Source organism: Protopterus annectens, chromosome 1.part1, assembly GCF_019279795.1.
Source record: "Protopterus annectens isolate FY-2018-M chromosome 1.part1, PAN1.0, whole genome shotgun sequence".
In the NCBI taxonomy this organism is placed as follows: domain Eukaryota; kingdom Metazoa; phylum Chordata; order Ceratodontiformes; family Protopteridae; genus Protopterus; species Protopterus annectens.
In genome coordinates, this window is record NC_056726.1 from 952,619,862 (window position 1) to 952,643,800 (window position 23,939).

A 23,939-nucleotide genomic window follows, 5' to 3' on the forward strand; every position below is an offset into this window, starting at 1 on the left:
TGAGGCATCTGTCGTTAAAATTTGACTCGCCTCTGGCCGGGTCACAGAGAGTCCCTTGTTTAGGTGACATTCCTGAGCCCACCATAAAAATTCCTATTGAATGCAAGGTATTATTGGAATGACAGTGTCCAGATCCTGGCAGTGCTGTGTCCATACATTTTTGAGATACCATTGCAACTTCCTCATATGCAGTTTGGCATTGGGAAGCACCAGAATACAAGATGCCATGAACCCTAAGGCTTGAAGGACTGTCCTTGCAGTCAGCCCGGACTGAAGAGATAGATGATGGAAGTAAAGGGAAAGATTCTTTTGTTTGTCCGGGGTTAGAAAGGCCATCTGGGATGCTGTATTCAGTCTTACACCCAGAAAGCACACGTCTTGAGAGGGTACTAGACTGGACTTTATTTCGTTCACAGAATACCCCAGGCATCTTAGCACTGCTATGACAAATTCCAAATGTCAAGAAGCTCGCCTTCCTTGAGCCAGAATCAGGCAATCGTCCAAATAAGGATAGATTTGTATTCCTTTTAGCCTGAAGAAAGCTATCACTGGAGCCAGAACTTTCGTAAATACTCTGGGCGCAGTAGATAAGCCAAAGGGCAATGCAGAGAACTGATAGTGAGAAGTCCCAGTCCGAAAACGTAGATACTTCCTGCAACTTAGCCTGATAGGAACATGAAGGTAAGCCTCCTTGAGATCCAAAGTTACCATCCAATGATCCTTGCCCAGCAGAGGTAAAAGCTGTTGTAACGTCAACATTTTGAACTTGGGAATGTCCAGATAAGTGTTGAGGATAGATAAATCCAAAATTGGTCTCCACGTGTTCCCCTTTTTTGGTACAAGGAACAGGCGAGAATAAAATCCTAGGCCCCTTTCTGGCACAGGAACCGGCTGTATGGCCCCTATTTGGAGTAACAGAGAAATTTGCTTGTGAGCCTCTATTCTTTGTTGAGGAGGAATGTCTGGCATGCCTTTGAAAGGAGGCAAGGTATGGAAATAAAACCTGTAACCGTGATGTATGATATCCAATACCCATCTGTCTTGGGTAACCAAACTCCAATTTTCTTTGAAAAGTGCCAACCTTCCTCCCAAAGGTGCTGCCAGGCGAGAAGGTTCTGGCAGCTGAAAAGGTAGGTCATTGGGTCTGTTTACGAAAGGACTGACCCCTGCCCTCACCCGAAGACTGTGCAGGAGAACTCCCTGTTCTAGGCCTGAAAGAGCCCTGACCTCTGCCCCTGCCACGTCTAGATCTAGCCCTAGACTGGGAATCATAAGAAGAATACGTCCACCCCTTAGTAGGCCAATTTCTACTAAACTTTGGAGGCTGAACCTGCAAAAAATCTTTAACAGTCTGCATAGACTTAGCCTTGTCTTCCATTTTCTTTAAAACTGCCTCAACAGGAGAACCAAACAACACATCAGATTGCAAAGGGGCATCCAAAATCCTAGTTTTAACATGGTCAGATAAATTTTGATCCCTCAGCCAGGCATGCCTGCGAAGCACTGACCCAGTGGCAGCCACCCTGGACGAGGCCTGTACAGCATCAAAACCACATTGCAAAGAATGTTTCCCCACCTGTTCAGAAACATGCACTAAATCTTGCAACTCTTTACAATCAATACCTTCCGCCAAAGCATCAACCTTAGATTTCAACTGCGAAAGGAGATAATTTTGATATTTCAACATGTGAAACTGGCAATTCAAAGCTCTCATGGCTAAAGTGGAAGAAGTATAAACTTTCTTTCCCCATCTATCCAAGGCCCTGGCCTCTTTATCTGCAGGAACCGGATTCTTGACAACAGAAGCCTTAACACCCTTAGGCCCCTGGCTAACAGTTTCTGGGTCTGCCCTAGGGCTCTTAAAAAGATACTTATGAGCTTCAGGCACCCTGTAATACCTATCTGGTTTAACAGGAGCAGGAGGCAAAGAGTCAGGATTAAGAGAAGCCTCTGCAAACACATCTTCCACCACATTCAAAACAGGAGGTATAGCCAAAGGCCTATGCTGGGGTAAGAACAAAAATTCCCTAAGCCTTTTCCTGGAGTCAGAGAAGTCCTGACCTTCCCATTTAAAATGCTCTCTCATGGAGTGAAGGGTCTCCGAAAAAGAAAAATCCTCAGGAGGAGAAGCAGAAGGAGTAGAATCATCCACATCAGAATCAGAAAAATGAGAATACTCCTGCAAGTCTTCAGCCGAAGACTCAGACACATCTGAAGCCTGCTCATAATCCCCCAACACTGGTTCCATCCTAGGCCTCTTATCAGGAGGGGGCATAGAGCCTCTAATTAAAGTAATTAAATCTTCTGCCATTTTAAGCATATGCTTCTTGGGCACCGAACCTGAAGAACTAGGAGTGACACCCACAGAAGCTAAACTAGACCTGCCTCTAGGAGAAGCCTTGGAAGCAGAAAGAGAGGGCCTAGACACCTTAGGAAGGGAGGGGAGTAAAGTTATCTGAGAAGCCCCTACAGCCTGACCTGCCTCCTGGGAGGCCACATCCTGTAAAATCAAAGTTTCTCCCTGGGACTCCAGAGAGGCCGTCGGAACCACCGGTTCCACTGACGCCTCTAAAGAACCGGCGTCCGGTTCGGACGACTCCTCTAACCTAGGTTTAACTGCCTTGTCCTTGCGCTTCTTTGAGGAAGCCGGCGTTGGAGCATCCGACGGCATATTGTAATTGCACCGCTTCCCAAAGACCAACCTGGCACAATCCAACCTTCGCTTTATAGTGCGTTTATTAAACCTAGCACAAAAGCGACACCCAACAATGTCGTGCTCAGGTCCCAAACAAGGTATACACAAATTATGGTAATCCCTATGTGGTATCTGTTTCCCACAAGAAATACAGTTATTCACTTTTTCTGACATCCGGTAAACCACTGAGGCAAGAAAAAAACAAAATATTCCCCAACGGGGTACTTAACCAACTCTGACTTCGGTCTGAAACTCCGAATTCGAAAAATTTCAGAACGCCGAACGGCACTTGCAACACTGCTTCTGCATCGGACCATGCGGCAAAAAAGACTGAGGATATGACGTCGGTCATGCGCATTTGTACCCTGACGTTCTGATGTCAGTCAAATGCGCCTTGACCGACGTCAGCCTTATACTCTGATATTCGGGCCGACCGTGGGACAGCGGACTACCCAAGTGTTAGGACTGCAGCAATGTGAGATGAAGAACATCATGCTAGCATTATCATGCTCTCTTGCCACCAGCTCATTACTGCCACAAGTCTACCATTCCATTACTGTCTTTCTTCCTCTTCTTTCTACTAGCAATCAGTATTACTACTCCCTTTCAGCTTTAACCCTTATATTCTTCTGAATTCCTTTTGTTGCTAAAATTCTCATGCTCAGTTCTATCCAAATGTATTTCTTGTAGCACTGCTATTTGTACCCTATATTTCTTAACATATTTCAATACGTTTTTGTCTACATCTGTACAACTATTTATATTCCATGATAATATGGATACAATAACCATGATGAAAAAGCTACTACTCCCACCTACTGTACATGACAGTTCTTTTGAATGTATGTTTCCAGTATTTGGCTTACATGTACAAACTAATGTTTGGCAGCTGCTTATTCTAATTTCCATTTGAACCTATGTCACATTTTTTCAAGACTTGTTGCTTCAATGAAAACACTCAAACAAAAAAATTAAATGCATTTTAGAACCCCACATCCCTTTTTAAACTTAAAACTTCCCAAAATTATGTACACTTTCAAGAAATGAAGTCTACGCTCCAGATAATAGCAGTAGCCCCAAATCAATGTCTGCACCCACAGACTGATCTAAAATTAAGGTTACCCATGCTAAAGTAGATGTTATAGCCTGTATTCCCACTTAAACTGATTGCTATCTGTTCCTTTTCATCACTATTCTCCTCTCATATGTGTATAAAGAGCTTTCAGTGAACATTAGCTTTTAGACATAAGAAAAGTGCACTGCACTGATTACCTTTAAATAAATAAACTAAGTTGTGAACAGTTTTGTTAAATGCAATAAAGTATTAAGGCTTTTTGGAAGGCTATTACTCCTTATTCATTTCCCACCATTTCAAACTAATGGTCACTGGACTGCTTGCCACTGTACCTTCCAATATTACCTCTCTCAACAAACACTGCTCTGAACACTCAAGGCTGTTTGCTTTTGCATCTGTAGACATAATGTCTCCAAGTAAATGAAGTCAGCAATGACAGAAAATAAAACTAACTTTGCATGTGTGTGACAGAATCTTTGTAAATTTAACTCAGAATACAAGGTGCAAACTTCCCAGGAAAACTGACTGCACCTGCTGACTTTCTCACATTGAGAGTATTTGCTAATGGAAAAAGGCTAATAGCTTTGCAGCTACAAGAAAACCTACAATTTCCATGCTTTAGTCTTAGTTTTCAAGCCTATTCCTATATCTTAAACCAATGACATTAACACAGATATCTAGCCATATAAAAACAAGGAAAATTATTTTAATTCTGCATACAATATGATCATAACACACTTGTATATCTCAACCTCACACCAGCAGCCCAATATTACATTAGCTTGCTTCTGCCCAGCCTTTGTTTTGCTACAGTGTAAAGTCTGTACGTTCTACAACTAAGTAAAAGTACTTGCTTGCTTTCACATTTTAACATAACAGTTACTGATAAGGCTTCCCCTACTCACATTTAAAACAGCCTGGGTGTACACTATATAAAACTGCTTTAGAATATAATGTGCAATTAATATCATACAACTTGTATACATATATTAAGAAGAAAAACTTTTACTTACATTTACTTCTTCATTCCCCATCAATGTCATTCTAAGCATGAATGATAAAGTGAGGTATATGCTTTACAGTTCACACACAAGTTTAATACAATCAATACAATTCCAGTGTTTTCCATCACTTTTTCTCACACAGACATATTTCACATGCTTATTCATTTATTCAGTGGGATTGATGCTTTAAAGTATCCTATTTATTCACTAATTTCAGTGTTGTTGGCCATTATCATGGTCATCTCTATCTCCCAAAGTCAATCTCCTATTCAAGCCCAGTGTACTCCTGATTCTTCTAGTCAGCTCCTGTGTTTTTTTTTTCCTCTATCTCTCAGGCATTTTCCTTAGAATGATGAAAAACATTTCAATGGTAAAGTCTCTCTAAGGAATTTGTTACTGTCAAAAGAATGGGAAGCAGAGTCCTCTTTTGCCTGCTGGCTCATTCTTTGTTGGACAAACTTTTTTATATATATATTCTGAGGATAGCTATATACACATCCCTGAATCTCTCATACCTGTCTCTTGGCATTCCTTGATTGCCAGGGCTAATTTTTTTCCTCTGCTACCTACTATACAGCGAATAATTAATTTCGACAAACACTCTGTTGTATCCAATTTTTAATATTTTTATTTTGTGCCCCACTTTTTTCAGGAGTAACTCTTTCTGCTAGTATGAGTGGATCTTTAACAATGTAGGTCTTGGCTGCATTCTCTTGCTCAAGTTTGGAGCATCCACATAATGTGATCTCTCAATTAACAAATCTTGCTGTGGAACATTAGTCCAACTGCTTATATATATTTTCATAAAATGAATACAGACTGTTCTTTCCATCTTCTCTGGTAGAGAAAAAATATCAGATTTTGTCTGCATGTTCTGTCTTCTAACTCTACTGTTTTCAGAAATAGCATTTCTTGAGAAGTCGACAACCTTTTTTGTCCATTTTAAACTCATATTTTTGAAGCTTTGTCAGTTTATCTAAACAGCTAGTTAAAGCTTTTATTTTTTTTTTATTTTAAACATCCCTGAATGCACCTGATTTATTTTTTCTCTTAATTAGTGGCAGCCATCCCTTGTACCATAGCTGAAACTTGAAAAGCTTTTTGCCAAACAGCTTCTTCCCATCCAGGGTTTTCTCTACCTTTTCGGGTAGATTTTCTCACAAATTCTTCTGTTTCCACACACGGAGAGTTCAAATCTAACTGTTGATCAGAGTGCAGCCATCTTGCAAGTTCCAAACAACAAACACTGCATGAGATGTGAGTGGGGGATTAACATACACATTTTAGGGATGCATAAAATTAAACAAATGCTAGGAATACCTGATTAAGTTAATTGAGAAGGTATATGATGAAGTCACAAAACGCTGAAAGTGTTGGATTTTGGGAATCAAAAGTCAGACACAAGGAATACTAGAGTAAGGAAGATTGGCTGGGTATTAGCCAGCATTACAAAAACAGTGTTTGCAAGGAAAGTGAAACTGTAAGACCACTGAATATGAAAAAAAAATTGTTAACACTGGTAGTGCACGGATAGCAACTGACCAATTTCATGCACAGCCCATGTTGAGTACATAGCACAGAAATGAAAAATATGGCAACCATCTGAACTACCACATGAAGATTTCCCAAAATACAGACTGAATGGCGGAAAAATGGACTTGTAAATACCAAGTCTACGACTATCATTTCTTAGAATATTCCCTTTTCTCATAGGTATGGCAATCTCATAGCTGGAGTACATATGATCAGGGGTGCGTGGGACCAGCCTCCACACTGTAGAATGCAGGGGGGGGGGCTTGCCCCACTGCAAAAAAAAAAAAAATTTTAAAGAGAAAATAAATATTTGAAATTCAATCTTCATTTTCAGTTTTGGTCTTTTTTTCCAATAAGGAGCTGAAAAATACAGTACAGGCAAGAGCTGACCAAAATACCACTAAGGAATATTTTAAGAGGAGTTGGGGAGAATTTTGTATAATACCTTTAAGGAAGTGGGAATACATTCAGAAACATTAGATGAATGGAGTAATCCTGCAGCAGCTTGTGGAATCTCATGGGAATAGGATGTCCAGTAATTAATAATGAAAAAAACTGTACCTAGTATTGCTGAACCATGTACATAAAGTAAATAGCTGTCACTCCTTATAATTAAAGGGCATCACATGTTCATTTGTTGTTCTCCATTCCAGATGTTCATGCTGAATTTTGTTTGTATTTTTGTATGTCTACCTTTTAAAAGTAAAAAAAAAAATGTAATTTTAAAAAGATACAAGCAAATGAAATAACTGATAACTGCAGAATTTCTTCCCTGGAGGACTTGCTGTTTTCTGTGCACATCAGCCTCCAGAGGGGCAAAGCAAAGGCCTTGGGTCAATATGCAGACATCACGGCCAAGGGATGAGAAAGTGTCTCACCAATAATAAAGACAAACGGACATCCACAAAGCACTTTAATTCATAAAAAGCAATACACACAGACTCAAAGTGTGTATTGCTTTTTATGGATTAAAGTGCTTTGCGGATGTATGTTTGTCATAATTTATTTCCTCTTGTTATTATATCTAAAGTGTCTTACCTAAAGTACAGTTGTGTAAAATCTTACTATAACAGTAGATGTCCTTCTCTTCACTGTTGCAGTATTCTTAATCTAATAGACTTCCTACCAAAGATAGCCCAATGTCTGGCTAGTATACCAAAGCTTTTAGTACATACAGGCATCATATATCACTTGTATGTTCCCCACTCAAGGAGTAGGGCATAAAGTTGATGTACAAATGCATAAACTCAGAACTGGAAAAGCCCCACAAGCAACAGAATGTATCTACGGACAAAGAGAAAAGTGCATCCAAAAGGAGAAAATAAAGAGCAGAGCCGCTCGGCCAGGAGGGCAGAAAAGAACAATGTTAGAGCAGAGGAGGCAGGACAGAGGGAGTGAATACTGCAACAGTGAAGAGAAAGCCATCTACTGTTATGGTAAGATTCTATATAACTGTACTATGCCCTTCCATATCACTGCTGCAGTATTCTTTGTAAGGAAGAGTACAAAAGTTCAAGAGGAAGCCTGGGAGGAGGACAGCACATAAGAGCTCTCCAGAAGCCATTGCAGAGTAGCCCTTGCAAAGCCAGCATCAGCCATGAAAACAACATCCAACTTGTAATACTTTGTGAAAATTTGAACAGAGGACCAAGTAGAAACCTCAAGGGATGGAATTTGTATCCAGCCCCTTGAAAACAGCGTCACAGGAGGCAACAGCCCTGGTATAATGAGCCTTTACTGAGGGGGAAAAACACTTTCTATGAAAAGAACAAAAAAAAAAGAAATAGCCTTAGAAATCCAGGATGAGATGGTTTGCTTAGAAACGGCCAAAGACCTGGGATGAAAGGAAACAAAGAGCTGCTCAGATTTGTGAATAACTTTAATTTTGTCCAAATAATATCTGGGCTGTCCATGCAAATTCAAGGTGTGAAGAACCTTCTTACTGGCAGACTGCAGAAAAGGGGAAAAAAGGGAAGATAATCAGACTGATCAAGGGAATTCTCATTAACTACCCCGGGCATAAAAGAAGGATTAGTAAGAAGAAATACACTGTCTCTGTGAAAAAAACTAGGAAAGTGGGAATGCCTACAAAAGCCTTAAGTTCAGAAACTCTCTTAGCTCTTAGCTACAGCCAAAAGGAGAACAATCTTCTAAGTAAATATTGTAAGGAAGTTGAAAAAGTAGACTCAAAAGGAAGCAGAGTCAAATTTTCAAGAAGAAAAGTGGGGTCAGAAGAACGTGCAATATGCTTACTGGGAGGCAAGAGATGGAGGACACCTTTAAAAAACTGCTTGATCTTGAATCTGGAGGCCAAAGGGGGATGTAAGGGCAGACAAGCAAAAATTCCCTACAGGTGAACTTTAACTGAAGACTATGTTAATCCAGCATACAGCAAATCACACAAATAAGAGGGAACTAGACGAGCCTCCTCATATAGGGGGATCCTGATGGCGAGAGAAGGATATTGAGAATCAGGTGTCACAGAAGCTGCTGAAAAAGTACCAGAAGAGCAGGAGTAACAGCAGATGGCTTATGAGACTCCATCTGGAGTATTCATAATACCTTTTCTGAATGTCAAAGACATGATGACAATCTCACTTAAAAAAACTCCATCAAGTGGGCGATAGTATCCCCAAAGGAGAGCTCCTTTAGAGGGGAATTTGGACTAACAGAATCCTTTTCCTCTGAACCACAGTCCAAGGGGGAAAGAATATGAGGAAAAGTCAGCCAGGGACTCTTCCCCTGAATCTAGATCCTCATTCAAAGAATCCAGTTTCCATGGTCTTTTAAGAGGACTGGAAGACCAGAGAGAGGCAGGCACAGACACCCACTGAGGTGGCTTTAAAGCTGTCAAAGCACTGAATAACTCCTGTCATTCATGTTAGGGATCTTTAACTACAGGGGAAATGTGCTTGATATTTCTATATTTTTTGTGGGGCATCCTCATGAAACAACCTTGGACAGTCAGACCCCTGGTGGCTTTCAGTAAGCATAGCTAGAATCTCCTCCTTATCTGCTGAATCCCTCTCAGTCTCTTCGATATAATCAGCTGATGCGGTCCTTCAACTTCAGCAGCAGACATCTGTAAAGCCTCTGAGGACATGGAAAAAGTCGGATCCATGCCAGCCTCCAATGGGGGTTGTGGCACAGGAATCAGATGTAAACACTAGATGATCCTCTGGGCTTTCACTAGCCTCAGCAGCGACTGGACAGCAGCTATATCAGACCTAAGGTTTTTGGCCTTTTTCATGGCAGATGGATGACTCTCAGGATGGGAAGATTCTGCAATAGCACCCTGAGCCAACAGCCTAAGAAACTGGTTTTCAAGGTAAATAGATGAAGAGGAGAGATAACTACACAAGGTCTTGGAGACAAAAGCATGGAAAATAGAACACTGTGTATGATTGGGGAAGCACCCAAACAGAAAAGACACTGGTTGTGATGGTCCTTATAGGGAATCTGCATCCCAGACTGACATTTTCCCTTTCTGGATGACATGAACCCAATAGCACTAAAGAAAAAAGAAAGACAAGAACAACCCCTAATGCGACACTTATCTGAAACGCATCTTGGTAATATTTAATGATGGCATTTGGTCTGGAGGAAAAGTAGTTCTGGGTGTGTGCGCCCTTACTTCACCTTTATGTTCTACTCCTTGCATGGAGAGCATACAAGTGCCATATGATGCCTATAAGTACTAAAGGCTTTGGTATACTGGCCAGACATTGGGCCATCCTTGGTAGGACATCCTTTGGGTTAAGAATACAGTAACAGAGATATGGAAGGACATATTGACACTCAGAAGCCTAGGGAAGTCTCCACATCTGGCAGAATATCATTTGCCTCCCTTACATCCTTCTTGCCAGGGGGCATCTCTCTTCTTTTTTGTGGGATATATGCAGTAGGCTTTCCAATGCTTTGGTGGAGTTGGTCAAGACATGTAACCTGATCTGCCTTACATAGTCCTGGGAAGTCTATTTAATAGTCTTCTGGTTGAAGTTAGAACAGTGAGAACAAATACAGATGTCACGTTCTGGTCACAAAAAGAACACTGAGTGAGAGTCTTAATAAGGGATCTTCTTCCTACACAAAATGCACCTAGAAACTACAGTTTCTGACATCTATAACTGATGCTCAATAAACTATCAAAGGTATAATTATGCACAAAATAATCAGAAAACTAAAAGTTTCTTCAACCAGGTACTTGTATGAAAAAAAAAACAAAAAAAATAGAATACAGGGTGAAACAATGGACTAAATAACACTAGAAAAATACACATCACATGTACTGAGGCAAGGAAGAATTAAAGATGGTGTGGACAGACATCTCTTTATGCCACTTGCTCAGGTTAGAGGGCACTGGATGCTAAGCAGATGATTTCCCAAGATATTACTACTGTAGCAGTGTACAATCTAATAAGCAGCATGCAAAGTTCAACACAGACAGTTAACAGTGGTCAGGACAGAACCCCTTACACGTGAGCTGTAAAGTAAACACCTTAAAACTTAACCTTCATGATGCTTTAAGGCAATGACACCTTAACCAGGGGGACGAACTAAACAGTTTTCACATTTCTTGCCATGTTATGTACTTTAATACTTTTCACACTCACCAGTGCAATAGGATTCGCCTTTGCAAGTAGCATTAATAGCTTCTTGGCACTTCTTCCTAGCTTTTTCATACTGGCAATTCTTACAGCAGGGACTATTCCTATCACTGAAAACAAAGCCATTTAATAAATATTAGAAGTCTCAAAACAGAAGAAGTTGTCACATGGCAGTGAAATACGATTAAGCATTAGAACAAAGCATGTGCAGAGAAAAAAGGAAACTCAAAATGAAAACCTCTTCTAAATACCTGTTTAGAAATTTGGCATAGCTATACTGTGCACTACACTTTAAAATCAGTACACTTGGAACACTCAGTTAAAAATAATGAAGTTTAACGTTTGCATAACACACAATATCCAAATGTAAAACAAAGTCTATCCAGTTAAACATCTATATTTTCTGTAAATTCAACAGTCTGGGAATGCCAATTCTAGGGAAAAGCCAATAGCAGCTACATGCAATGAATATTCAATAAATTTTCTGGGAACTGCAAATCAAACACTTTCTTAAACTACAGTGCACTTCAAAAGATAAAATGTATTAAACATATCTATTCAATGCACAGGGAAACCCCTGTTGTACAATTAACTCAAATAAGCTCTCCCAAATATTACTACATCAATAAAGTTCAACAGGTCATGGAATGTAACTGTTCCACACTGTAGTTCAACAGCACCTCAAAAACCTGTACAGCAGGGTTAGACAACCTTGTTGCCAATCACCAAACGAGGTTAATCTACCATGACAGTATGGTGAATTTCACTTCTAAAATATATTTTAATACTACTGCAAATGCTCAGATTGCATTTTAAATCAACTGGCGCTTTTTTGTTTAATCACTAATTATGGATTATTGCCAAAAGGCAATAATTCATAATTAGTGATTAAACAAAAAAGCCATGAAATTCTGTGGGGTACGTTTGCCATGGTTTGAGTAAAAAACTGAATAGCCTTGTGACAGCAGTCTAGAAATGGTTTGTTTAGATACTGGCTGTCCTTTTCTCTTAAAAATTATAGGAAACAAAAAGTTGCTAGATTTTCTAAAATCTTTTTTGTCCAAGTAAAATCTTAATCATCTGTATAAACCTTAAGTATGCCCCCCTTTTGTATCAAAGCACAACATACAGAGAATAGACTCATTTATTGTAAATTCAGAACAACTTTGGGCATAAATGAAGAGTTGGTTGTAAAGCTTGCCCTATCCTTATGGAAAATCAAAAAAGACTGAATAAACAACCAAGTCGTGCAATTCAAATACCCATCTAGAAGTCACAGCAATGAGCAAAGCAGTCTTCTATGTTAGAATTTTCACAGAAGAATTGGCAGCAAGTTCAAAGGGAGACAGAGTTAAGTTATACAGTGCAACAATCAGATACCAAGAAGGTGTTACTTATTTTCTAAATCCCCTGATAAACAATACCCTTTCAAAAACTGTCCAACATGGAATAGAGGAGAAAAGGGAGGGGGGATTCAGGGGCAGGCAAGTCAGACAGAGATGTCCAAATGGTATAGTTTGACAGACTCATTACCTAGGCCTGAACTGAGCAATTCATACAGGTAAAGAATAAACAGAGGAAACCAAAGCATGGGATGGGTCTTGTTTTCTGCTATGGCACCAAGTAGAAATTTTTTCCATTTGGCCAAGTATAATTTTCTAATAGCAGGTTTCCTTCCCTTCTTCAACAACTTTTGCATGTCCTCATAAAAACGTGCCTGAAGGGTAACAAAAAACTTATCATCCATAGAGTTTGATGTGGTTGAGCAAGTCTACTCTGTGAGGGAGGTTTTGGTAATTCCTCCTGGTCAGATGCACAGGTATTTTCTTCTGATTTTTTGCACTTAATTTAAAATCGTTTTTTTTCTTAAAATTGCATTTTACCTGACTTTGGCCTAGCACTCAAGTGTGGGGTCATTTATTGCACTGTTCTGACTATTTTGCTACTTGTGTATCTCTGCTACCTTTAAACTAAAAAAAAAAAAAAAAAAAAAAATGCTTTTTTCCCCACTTTCTGAAATTTAAGAAAGTTCAGTTACAGATTTGCTGTTCTGAACTGTTTGTAAGTTTATTGGAGGCCAGTGCTTGCTTGGGCTAAAGGGAAGTCTCTGTGTTCACCAGTGGCAGTGGTTAACACTGAGCAGCCTGCCTGTCCCTGTAGGAGTGGTTACTGCCTAGAAGCTGTAGTTTTATTGGCCATTTTGGGTCAACTCCAAAGTCTTTGATCTCTCTCTCTCTTAAAACCCTGTTGCCTCGTGGTTTTGGCATCTTTCCAGGCTTGATAGTTGTTGCTGAAGCACCTACCAAGGGGAGAAAACGTTGAGAGAAGAAAGGAGCCACTTTTGAGATTTTAAGCATTTTCTTCTGATTTTTTGTTTAAAATTACTGCTTTGCCGCCTACTTTTCGGCATTTTCCGGCTTGCTAAAGTTGATATCTGTATTAGAAACAGTATTTAGAACACATCTAGAGCGTGTTTACTGCATTTCCTGTGTTGCACTTAATGTAAAATCATTTTTTTTCTTAAAATTGCATTTTACCTGACTCTGGCCTAGCACTCAAGTGTGGGGTCATTTATTGCACTGTTCTGACTATTTTGCTACTTGTGTATCTCTGCTACCTTTAAACTAAAAAAAAAAAAAAAAATCTTGCTTTTTTCTCACTTTCTGAAATTTAAGAAAGTTCAGTTACTGATTTGCTGTTCTGAACTGTTTGTACATTTCTTGGAGGCCAGTGCTTGCTTGGGCTAAAGGGAAGTCTCTGTGTTCACCAGTGGCAGTGGTTAACACTGAGCAGCCTGCCTGTCCCTGTAGGAGTGGTTACTGCCTAGAAGCTATAGTTTTATTGGCCATTTTGGGTCAATTCCAAACTCCTTGATCTCTCTCTCTTAAAACCCTGCAACTCTCTTTTTGCGCAGTCTTGCGCACAGAGCAGCGTCAGGCAGCGCCGCTTAAACTATTCCCGGCTCCACAAAGTCTGCTCTTCACTTTTTCCCTTAGAACTGCTCTAAATCTCAAAATAAGCACTCTATTTTCATTCTAAAGCCCTGCACTTGCTCGTATAAGTAATCTCATAGGTAAACACAAATAAACTTAAGCACTACATCCTCTTATACTCCTTTTAAGCACTTGCTCCCTATTGGTTCTTTCTGATCAGTCAATAAGTAGTTCCTTATATTATTCAGGCATGTCCAAAGGTCAGTTTCGGGTTTACTCTCCAGTCAGGCTGGTGAATCTGGGAATCTTGAGGCAATGTTACAACTGCCTTATGTATACAGACCACCCTCTCCTTCTCCCAACAAGCTCAAATATATGTGAGAGATGCAACTATATAGCCAAACTGGAGGCTAAGCTCTCTCAACCCAGTACTTGCACAGCCTGTCAGAAGGAGAAGGTAACCACACACACCACAATTCCAGTCTCACACAGACCTATCGTATCAGCAAACCACACACAAACACACAAAAACACGCAAAAACATACTTGGAGGCTCTAAATAAAAATCTGCCTAAGCAGCAGAGACCTCCAAAGCAGACATCCAAGCAAACCCTACCACAAAACAATACCCACGTAGCACATAGCTCACAAAGTCAGTGTGCCACACAGTCACAGACCTTAAGGCTAAACAGCACACCTAATACACTTGTAATAGGTGACTCTATTGTCAGACACACTGACGTCCCACTCACCAGGCTGAACAAGGAGAAGGTCACTGTAAGCTGCCTGTCAGGTGGCAGGATCTGCCACATAACACAAGCACTCAGGTCACTCCAAAGCAAGTACAAATATGACTCCGTCATTGTCCATGCTGGTGTGAATGACCTGAGATGTACCTCCTTGGACTACATGAAAAAAGATGTAGAGGAACTCTTTGATCATGTAGCCCTGGCCAGTATGACCCTGACCTTGAGTAGCATCTTACCCTCACCAAGAATGATGCCACAGTATAAAGACAAATTGATCAATTTTAACAACTGGCTAAAGTATTGGTGTCATTCAAAGGGGATCCAGTGTCTGTCAGCCTGGGATGACATGCTCGACAAGCCACGTTGCTTCGCTAGGGACGGCTTGCACCTGTCACCCCTGTGTTCTCAAATACTGGCAAAGGCTCTTGCCTCCCCCATAGTGCCTTTTTTAGGCAAGGCTCAAAAGACAAACCCACCTCCACAGACAACACAAAGAAAAAAAAAACTAAGGGTAATGCTGCTCAATGCCAGAAGTCTAAACCTCAAGATGCATGCACTTGAGACTCTCCTCAGTATGGAGAATATCGGTATTTGTGCAGTAACAGAAACCTGGCTCAAGGCTCCCGAGAGCACCCCAGCACTAACAGGTTATACTTCATACCATGCTTTCCGGCCATAAAACTTGGACCGAACCACAAAAGGAGGGGGAGTATCCATATTTATCAAAGATACCCACACCTCCAGGTTAGTGGCACTGCAAGAAGCATCGGAGACCATCCATGTGCAACTAACAGTGGGCAAAACTGCCTTTCAGTTTGTAGCCTGCTATAGACCACCCTGCCAAACACAGGAACCTCACTCAGCTTTCCTGAGAACACTGGAGAATATGAAGGTCTCTCCAAACACCATTATATTGGGTGACTTCAACTACCCAAACACTGATTGGGAAAACTATTCAAGCCCAAACACCCTCGCCCAATGGTTCCTAGAACTTATAAACTCAAATGCTATGGAACAACTGGTCACCACTCCCATAAGTGGGGAAAACACACTGGATCTGGTCATCACCAACATGGGGTCTCTATGTTCCACACCAGAGGTATACCCCTCATTGGTCAGATCAGACCATAAACAAATCTCACTGGACATCCATATTCCATCCCCACCCCTAGCCAAGGAAACCACGGTGAAGAACTTCTCAAAAGCAAACTTCACACTTCTCAAAACCGAGGTGGAATCCTTCAAACCCCCCGGGCCAGTGGAAAATATGGCCCAAAATGCAGAATCCTTTACAAAAGCATTCTATGGACACCTACAGGAATGCATGGAGCATGCTATCCCAAATAAAACCAAGACTCACTCCTCCAAAGGCAGAAGGCTTGTCTGGTGGACCCCGGCCATAAATAAGCTATACAACAGAAGGAGAAAGCTACTACATGATAGAGCAAAATCCCAAAAAGGGAAGGCGTCTCTGACCAGTACTAGCAAGAAACTACGATCCCTCATAAAATCATCTAAGGCCAGCTTCGAAAGAAAAATTGTACAAGACACTAAAGATAATCACAAGGCCTTCTTTAGTTATGTCAGAAACCTGGGAGGCAACTCCCAGATATGTTCTGAGTTAGTGCAAAATGACAAAAAACACACTGAACCCACAGACATTGCCAACATCCTGGCAGAAAGGTTCAGTGCAAACTCCCCCCTTCCCCCCCAAAAAGAGCAAATGTCTATCCCAAAAGAGTGTAGCCTTCCTGAGATCACAGATGCACAGGTGAGAGCTGCCCTCTCCAAAGCAAAAAACACAGCATCAATGGGACCAGACGGTGTCCCGGGCTGTGTCTTACACGAGCTCCAAGAAGAACTAAACCCTCATATAAAGTCACTGTTCAATCTCAGCCTTACTACAGGATATGTACCAAAGGAAAGGCGTACAGCAACAGTGGTCCCATTCCACAAAGGTGGTGCCACAACATACCCCTGAAACTATCGTCCTATAAGCCTGACTAGCCTGGTCTGCAAAGCTATGGAGCGCATCATCATGGAAATCATAAACAAAGACATGGGGAAAGTACAGTTTTGTACCTACCATAAATGTAGATGTTCGAGTGCTAATACAGCTGCAGTAATCACAGATGGGTTTTCTGCCGTCAGGCGGGTCCTCGGTCGGCCGAATTCCAAAGTCTAGGTCCGACGTCGGTTGTTGTCGCTTTCTTTCCTGACGTCAGTGCGACAGGGGTATATAAGACAAAGCCGACGCCATTTTCTTCAGTCTTTCTTGCCCCAGATGTCAGGTGCCCCCAGAATGAAGGCAATACATAAATTATATATATATATATATAATCAAGCAATGCAATATAATCAAAAATCAGTAGTTGCAACCAAATACACCATAGAAGGATAACCCAATCAGGTTGTATGAGGAGGTGTTAGCCACTAGGCCTTTACCAAGAGGGGAAGGAGGGAGGGAAACCTGTACTGCAGCTGTATTAGCACTCGAACATCTACATTTATGGTAGGTACAAAACTGTACTATGTTCATCGTGCATACAGCTGCAGTAATCACAGATGGGTAGAATCCCAAAGCTACGCACAGGGTGGTAGGCACTAGGTGGAACTGGGAGCAGCCAGAATGCCCTGCAACACAGCAGTGGCAAAGCCTGCTCTAGTTTTGGAGTATAAAGGCAGGTGGTAGTGTTTTGTGAAGGTATGCACAGAACTCCAAGTGGCTGCCTCCAAAATATCTTTGGTAGGGACTCCTCTGAGGAAGGCTGTAGAGGTAGCTGTGGCCCTTGTGGAGTGGGATCTGATGCCTGTAGGAACAGGTTTGTCATGAAAGGAGTAACAAAACCGTATGCTGTGGCCTATCCATTTTGAAATTGTCTGTTTGGAAATTGGCTTCCCTTGAGCTCCTACAGCATAGGACACAAAAAGTTGTTCTGATTTCCTGAAAGGCTTTGTTCTGTCCAAATAGTAACGTAGCTGTCTATGGATGTCTAAGGAATGTAGCAGCCTTTCCCCTTTGTTTTGAGGATTGGGGTAAAAGGTAGGTAAGTGTATGGTCTGATTTAAAGCTACCCCGGATACTACCTTAGGCATAAATGACGGGTTGGTTCGTAGGGAAACCCTGTCCTGATGGAAGATGAGAAAGGGCTGCACAGCCATGAGGGCTTGTAGTTCCGAAACCCTACGAGCTGAGGTAATGGCCAGAAGGAATGCTGTTTTCCAGGACAAATATTGCAAATCTGTTGAGGCAGCTGGTTCAAAGGGAGGTAATGTTAATTTTTCTAGAATGTAGTTAAGATCCCAGGCTGGTATTGGTTGTTTCCTTGGAGGTCTTATATTCTTAGCTCCTCTGAGGAACTGTCTTAAAAGTGGGTGAGAGAATAAGGGTGGATCAGTGTTGTATTCTGCAGAAATGGCTGAGGCATGAATTTTGATGGAGGAAAATGAAAGTCCACTGTTCAACAGCTCAGCTAGATACTGTAATATCTGAGGTAAATTCAGTTTTCTAGGATCCTGGCCTTTTTTCTCATTCCAAGCGCAAAACCGTTTCCATTTTGCGGAGTAAGCCTTTCTAGTAGATGGCCTTCTGGCCTCCAAAATGACATCCTGCACCTCTTTGGAGAGTAGGGTCTGTTGTGGTGTTAAGGAATTTTCCATGCAGCCAGATTGAGTGTTTTCAGCTGACTGTGAAGAGTTTTGTAGCTGTGCTGAGTCAGTAGAAGAGGCATTAGAGGTAGGGTCCAGGGAGGAGTATGTGTTAGGCTCCTCAGGAGTGGGTACCAGTGTTGTCTTAGCCAGTCTGGAGCAATCAGTATCACCTTCGGTCTGTCTGCTCTTGCTTTCAAGAGCACCTTGGGCAGAAGAGGCAAAGGTGGGAAAGCGTAAACTGTCCATGCTGCCCAAATGAAAGAAAGGGCATCCACTCTCCAGGCCTTTGGATGAAAGGTCCTTGAACAGAACTTTTTTAATTGATGATTCCTGTGGGAGGCGAAGAGATCTATGTCTGGCCTTCCCCACGCTTGGATTATCTTTGTAAACACTTGAGGATGCAACTTCCATTCATGTGGGTCTGTCATATTTCTGCTTAGATTGTCTGCCAGCGTGTTTTCCAATCCTGGCAAGTACTGTGCTTGAAGTTCGATTTGCCATTCCAGAGCCAAGTTCCAAAGTGACATGGCTAGCCCGCACAGGGGGTATGAATGTGTTCCACCTTGTTTGTTTATGTACCACATTACTGTGGTGTTGTCTGTTCTTATCAATAATTGCCCTGGATGCAGGAGGTCCTTGAAAGCTGTAATTGCATTTATCACTGCTAGCATTTCTTTTTGATTGATGTGAAGGTGCTTTTCCTTTTGGGACCATTTACCCTGAATGCACTTGTCTGTCATGTGCGCCCCCAGGCGTAGTCTGAGGCGTCTGTTGTGATGACTTGATTTGCTTGAGGCTTGCAGAATGGAAGACCTGTGTTTGTTTGGCATGCTTGGGCCCACCATAGAAATTCCTTTTGCAAACATGGGATTATTGGTATTATTGTTTCCAAACTGTGGCTGTGTTGAGACCATAGGTTTTTCAGGTACCACTGAAGTTTCCTCATATGCAACTTTGCACATGGGATTAAAAGAATGCAAGATGCCATGAAGCCCAGAGTCTGCATGATTTTCCTTGCAGTGAGCCTGGTACAATTTGCTAGTATTTTGAAGTACTGAGTTAGTTGCCCCTGTTTTTCTGGCGTAAGATAGGCCATCTGGGTGTTTGTGTCCAAGTTGGCACCCAGGAAAGTTATTTTCTGAGATGGTGGTGTTAGCCTGGATTTCTCTTTGTTGACTGTGTATCCCAGAGAATTCAATAACCGTGTTACATAAGCCAGATGTTCCAGAAGTATGTGCTTGCTGTCCGCTTGGATCAGGCAGTCGTCCAAATAAGGGTAAATTTGTATCCCTTGAAGTCTGTAGTAGGCAATTACTGATGCCAGGCATTTTGTGAATACTCTGGGCGCAGTAGATAAGCCAAAGGGCAATGCAGAGAATTGATAGTGGATTGAACCTGCAAGAAATCTGAGGTATCTTCTGCAGCTTTGTCTGATTGGGACATGCAGGTATGCCTCCTTGAGGTCCAATGTTACCAGCCAAAACTCCTTGCCCAGCATGGGAAGAAGCTGCTGTAATGTGAGCATCTTGAATTTTGGTACGAGTAGAAATGTGTTTAGGATGGATAAGTCCAAAATGGGTCTCCAGTCGGTTCCTTTCCTTGGTACCAGAAAAAGTCTGGAATAAAAATCTTGACCTTGTTCGTGAGTAGGTACCTCTTGAATAGCTTTCATGTCCATAAGCTTTGAAATTTGTATTTGAGCCTCTGCCCTTTGATTGTGTGGCAGGTTCGGCATGCCTCTCATTTTTGGAAGAGTGTGAAAATGAAATCTGTAGCCTCTGTTTATAATGTCCAGGATCCATTTGTCTGTTGTGATACTATGCCAATTTCTTGTAAATAATGCCAGCTTTCCTCCCAAGGGTGCTGTCAGCTGAGACTTGCTTGGCATGAAAAGGGGGAAGTCATTGGGTTTGTTTCCTGTATTGTTGTGCACTGTCTTCGCCACCTCTTGGTGCTGGAGTTTGCCATTGTCTGCCTCTATATGATCCTTGAGGTTGTCCTCTGCCCCTTGTGCGCCTGTATCTACCTCTTTGTGGCTTGTCCATGGCTGGAAAGGACCAGTTTTTTGAAGGACAATTTCTGCTAAAACGTGGTGGTTGAACCTGTAGAAAAGCTTTGACAGTTAGCATAGATTTAGCTTTTTCTTCCATTTTCCGTAGTATATCCTCGGCATTAGTACCAATAAGTACATCCTTTTGTAAAGGAGCATCTAGTAGTTTAGCTTTAACATGGTCAGGCAAGGTTTGTTCCCTAAGCCAGGCATGTCTACGAATGACTGATCCTGTCACAGCAGCTCTACTTGAGGCCTCTAGGGCATCATAGCCACATTGTAAAGTGTGTTTACCCACTTGTTCTGCACTATGCATCATGTCCTGCAACTCCTTCAAATCTGGTTGTTCAGGTTGAGACATTTTATTTCTTAATTGTGATAACAGAAACTGCTGATATTTAAGCATATGGAACTGACAATTTAAGGCCCTCATAGCTAGGGTGGCCGAGGTATATACCTTTTTTCCCCACCTTTCTAAGGATCTAGACTCTCTTTCCGAAGGTAGTGGATTCTTAGCAGTAGAGGTCTTCATTCCCTTGGGGCCTTGAGAAATGGTTTCAGGGTCAGCATTATGGCTTTTGTAAAGAAATTGGTGAGAAATGGGAACTCTGTAGTACCTATCAGGCTTGACTGGGGCAGGAGGCAGGGAATCCGGATTTAGGCAAGCCTCCGAGTAAACATCATCAAGTATGTCCAAGACAGGAGGTATCGCCAGAGGTCTGTGCTGAGGTAACAAAATAAATTCCCTAAGTCTTTTCTTGGAATCAGAAAAGTCTTGGCCTTCCCAATGGAAGTGTTCCCTCAAGGTGTGCAAGGTTTCCCCAAAGGAAAAATCCTCTGGGGGAGATACAGAAGAAATGGACTGCTCAGCATCCGAATCTTCAAAAGGGGAGTACGAGTGTTCCTCTTCATTAGAATGTTCTGAAAAAATGGAGTCCTGGTCAGAAGAGGGAGAAGCTTCCTCCACTCTGGGTCTCTTGTCTGGAGGGGGTTGGGAACCCCTGAAAAGAGTAATTAAATCCCCAGCCATTTTTAGCATCTGCTTTTTAGGCATGGGGCCTGGAGATGGGCCCTGTGCAACAGGCCTCTTGGGATGCATGGCTGATTTGGACTTGGTAAAGGCCTTTATGTTAAAGGAAGATGAGGGTCTAAAGACACCATGGGTAGAAGTGGACCTGTCCACATTAGGAGGCTCAACACTCACAGTGGCTTCGGTGGTTGTAGTCTGGGTATGGGCCGAGGTACCTGCGGTCTTGGTTACAGAGGACACCGCCAAAAAAGTGTCGTCGGTAGTCAGGGGCTGCGTAGGAGTCTCGCTGAGAACTGTACCACGTGTAGCCGGTTTTGGCGTCGTGTTGGTGGAGACCGCGAGCCTCGTGTGTCAGTCTTTGTCCTTGCGTTTTTTGGACAAAATGGTAGTCGGAGTATTCAACGACATTTTATAATCAAAGGCTTTACCAAAAAAGTGCTGGGCGAACTCCGCCCGACGCTTAATAGTGCGTTTATTGAAAGTAGCGCAAGAGCGACAGGCCGAGACGTCGTGGTCTGGGCCTAAACAAGGTATGCAGAGGGAATGGAAATCCTTATGCGGTATTTGCTTCCCACAAGAAATACAATTGTTAACTTTGTCTGACATCGGTCTGAGGCAAGAGAAGTTTCCCCAACGGGGTACTTAGCTTTAAAGAAGACTTCGGTTTCCAATTTTTTGTAATTTCAGGAGCTGGCCGACCGGCACTTGCGAACTGCTTCTGCTTCGGGCACCGCACGGCAAAAAAGACTGAAGAAAATGACGTCGGCTGTGTCCCCTGTCGCACTGACGTCAGGAAAGAAAGCGACAACAACCGACGCCGGACCTAGACTTTGGAATTCGACCGACCGAGGACCCGCCTGACGGCAGAAAACCCATCTGTGATTACTGCAGCTGTATGCACGATGAACATCCTGCAGACACTGGATCCTACCCAATTCGGCTTTGTTAAGGGCAGATCTTGCCTCTTGAACCTGGTCGACTTCTTTGAAACAGTTACCAAAGCCATAGATGAAGGGAAGGTAGTCCACACAGCCTACCTGGACCTCGCAAAAGCCTTCGACAAAATACCCCACTCAGGCATCATAAATAAGCTCACCAGCTTAGATATCAATCCCTATGTCACAAGATGGGTTGCAAACTGGCTCAGGGATAGAACCCATATGGTCAGAATAGCAGGTGCCATGTCAGACTCTAAACCAGTTACAAGTGGCGTCCCACAACGCTCAGTCCTGGGACCTCTCTTGTTCGGTATATATTTCTCTGAGGTACAGGCTAACACGGGTGGACTATGGCTGACCAAGTTCGCAGATGACTGCAAACTGGGTGCCGTAATCGACTCTCCGGCTGACACAAGCATCCTCCAAAAGGGTCTCACAGAGACGGATAACTGGTGCCAGAGCCATGGCCTAAAGCTAAATGCCAAAAAGTGCATAGTCATCCCCTTTGGGAAAAACAAAGTGCCCACAAATTACCACATAGATGGTAATCCATTAAGTATGGAAGAAGTAATTAGGGACTTGGGGACCCAAATAGATAGCAATCTCTCCTTTGACAATCATGTTGCTAAAGTGGTTCGAAAGACCTTCTATATAGCACACCTTATCATGAAAGGGTTCACATCTAGATCAAGAGAGGTCATTGTGCCCCTCTACTCATCACTTATCAGGCCCATAATTGAATACAATGCCCCATTTGGGATGTACCTTACCAGACACCTGCAGCAACTGGAAAGACCCCAAAAGTATCTCACCAAGAGGATCAAGGGGCTCAAACAGATGCCCTATGCAGTGTGGCTAAAGAAACTCCAGCTCTACTCAGTTGCGTACCGCCTACTCAGAGGCAATCTGTGTCTGACGTATAAGGCCATGTCCAACCCAGAATTAATGGACATGCTTCACCTCAGGAAATACAAATCCCTTAGAGCTACATGCTCCAGGAACTTGAACCTCAGCACATAAATAAATAGGACATGCTGGAGGGACAGATTCATATCCCAGAGGCGCCCCTCACTCTGGAACAAAATCCCAATCCATGTTAGGCAGAGCCCCTCACTGACCCTCTTCAAGAGGGATCTTGACGAGTGGTTGGGAGATCGTAAGTTTACCCCTGGGATCTCTTCTGTGTCCCTGCTTGACAGAGGTACAGTAAACTAACCTTAAAAGGGCTACCTTCTGTGACCTACTATAAAGAGGCACAGTCAACTAATCTAAAAGGGTGGCGAAAGCCAAACGCACTCTGGCTAGGCTTATAAATGCCCTACGACAGATAGCCTAGTATCAACCTACGAACCTAAGTATCTACAGTAAGTCCTTCCTGATCCTTAGAAGGACTGTGGATCTCCGATAAAGGGGGGAGTACAACAAAGCATTCTCATCCAGGGGAATGAGAAAGCATATGTTTTCCTAGCCTTTTTTGCAAGGGATCATATCTCAAAATGCACTCACTCGAGGCACTCCTTAAAATGGAGAACATCGATATCTGTGCAGTGACTGAGACCTGGTTCAAGGCTCCAGAGAGCACCCCTGCACTACCAGGCTATAACTCATACCACACTTTTTGACCATGTAACCTGGACCAGAACACCAAAGGTGGAGGTGTATCCATATTCATTA

The 23,939-nt window shown here is 42.4% G+C and overlaps 1 protein-coding gene across 2 annotated transcripts in view; it reads right to left on the reverse strand.

The window, feature by feature from the left end:
- The window catches only part of ADAM17 (ADAM metallopeptidase domain 17), a 2,408,764-nt gene that overhangs the window by 802,177 nt on the left and 1,582,648 nt on the right, over nucleotides 1-23,939 (reverse strand). For both annotated transcript variants that reach the window (XM_044079174.1, XM_044079166.1), the window contains exon 13: nucleotides 10,921-11,024. In XM_044079174.1, coding sequence (XP_043935109.1) covers nucleotides 10,921-11,024 — 104 coding nt within the window. The remainder of the gene's footprint in view (nucleotides 1-10,920; nucleotides 11,025-23,939) is intronic.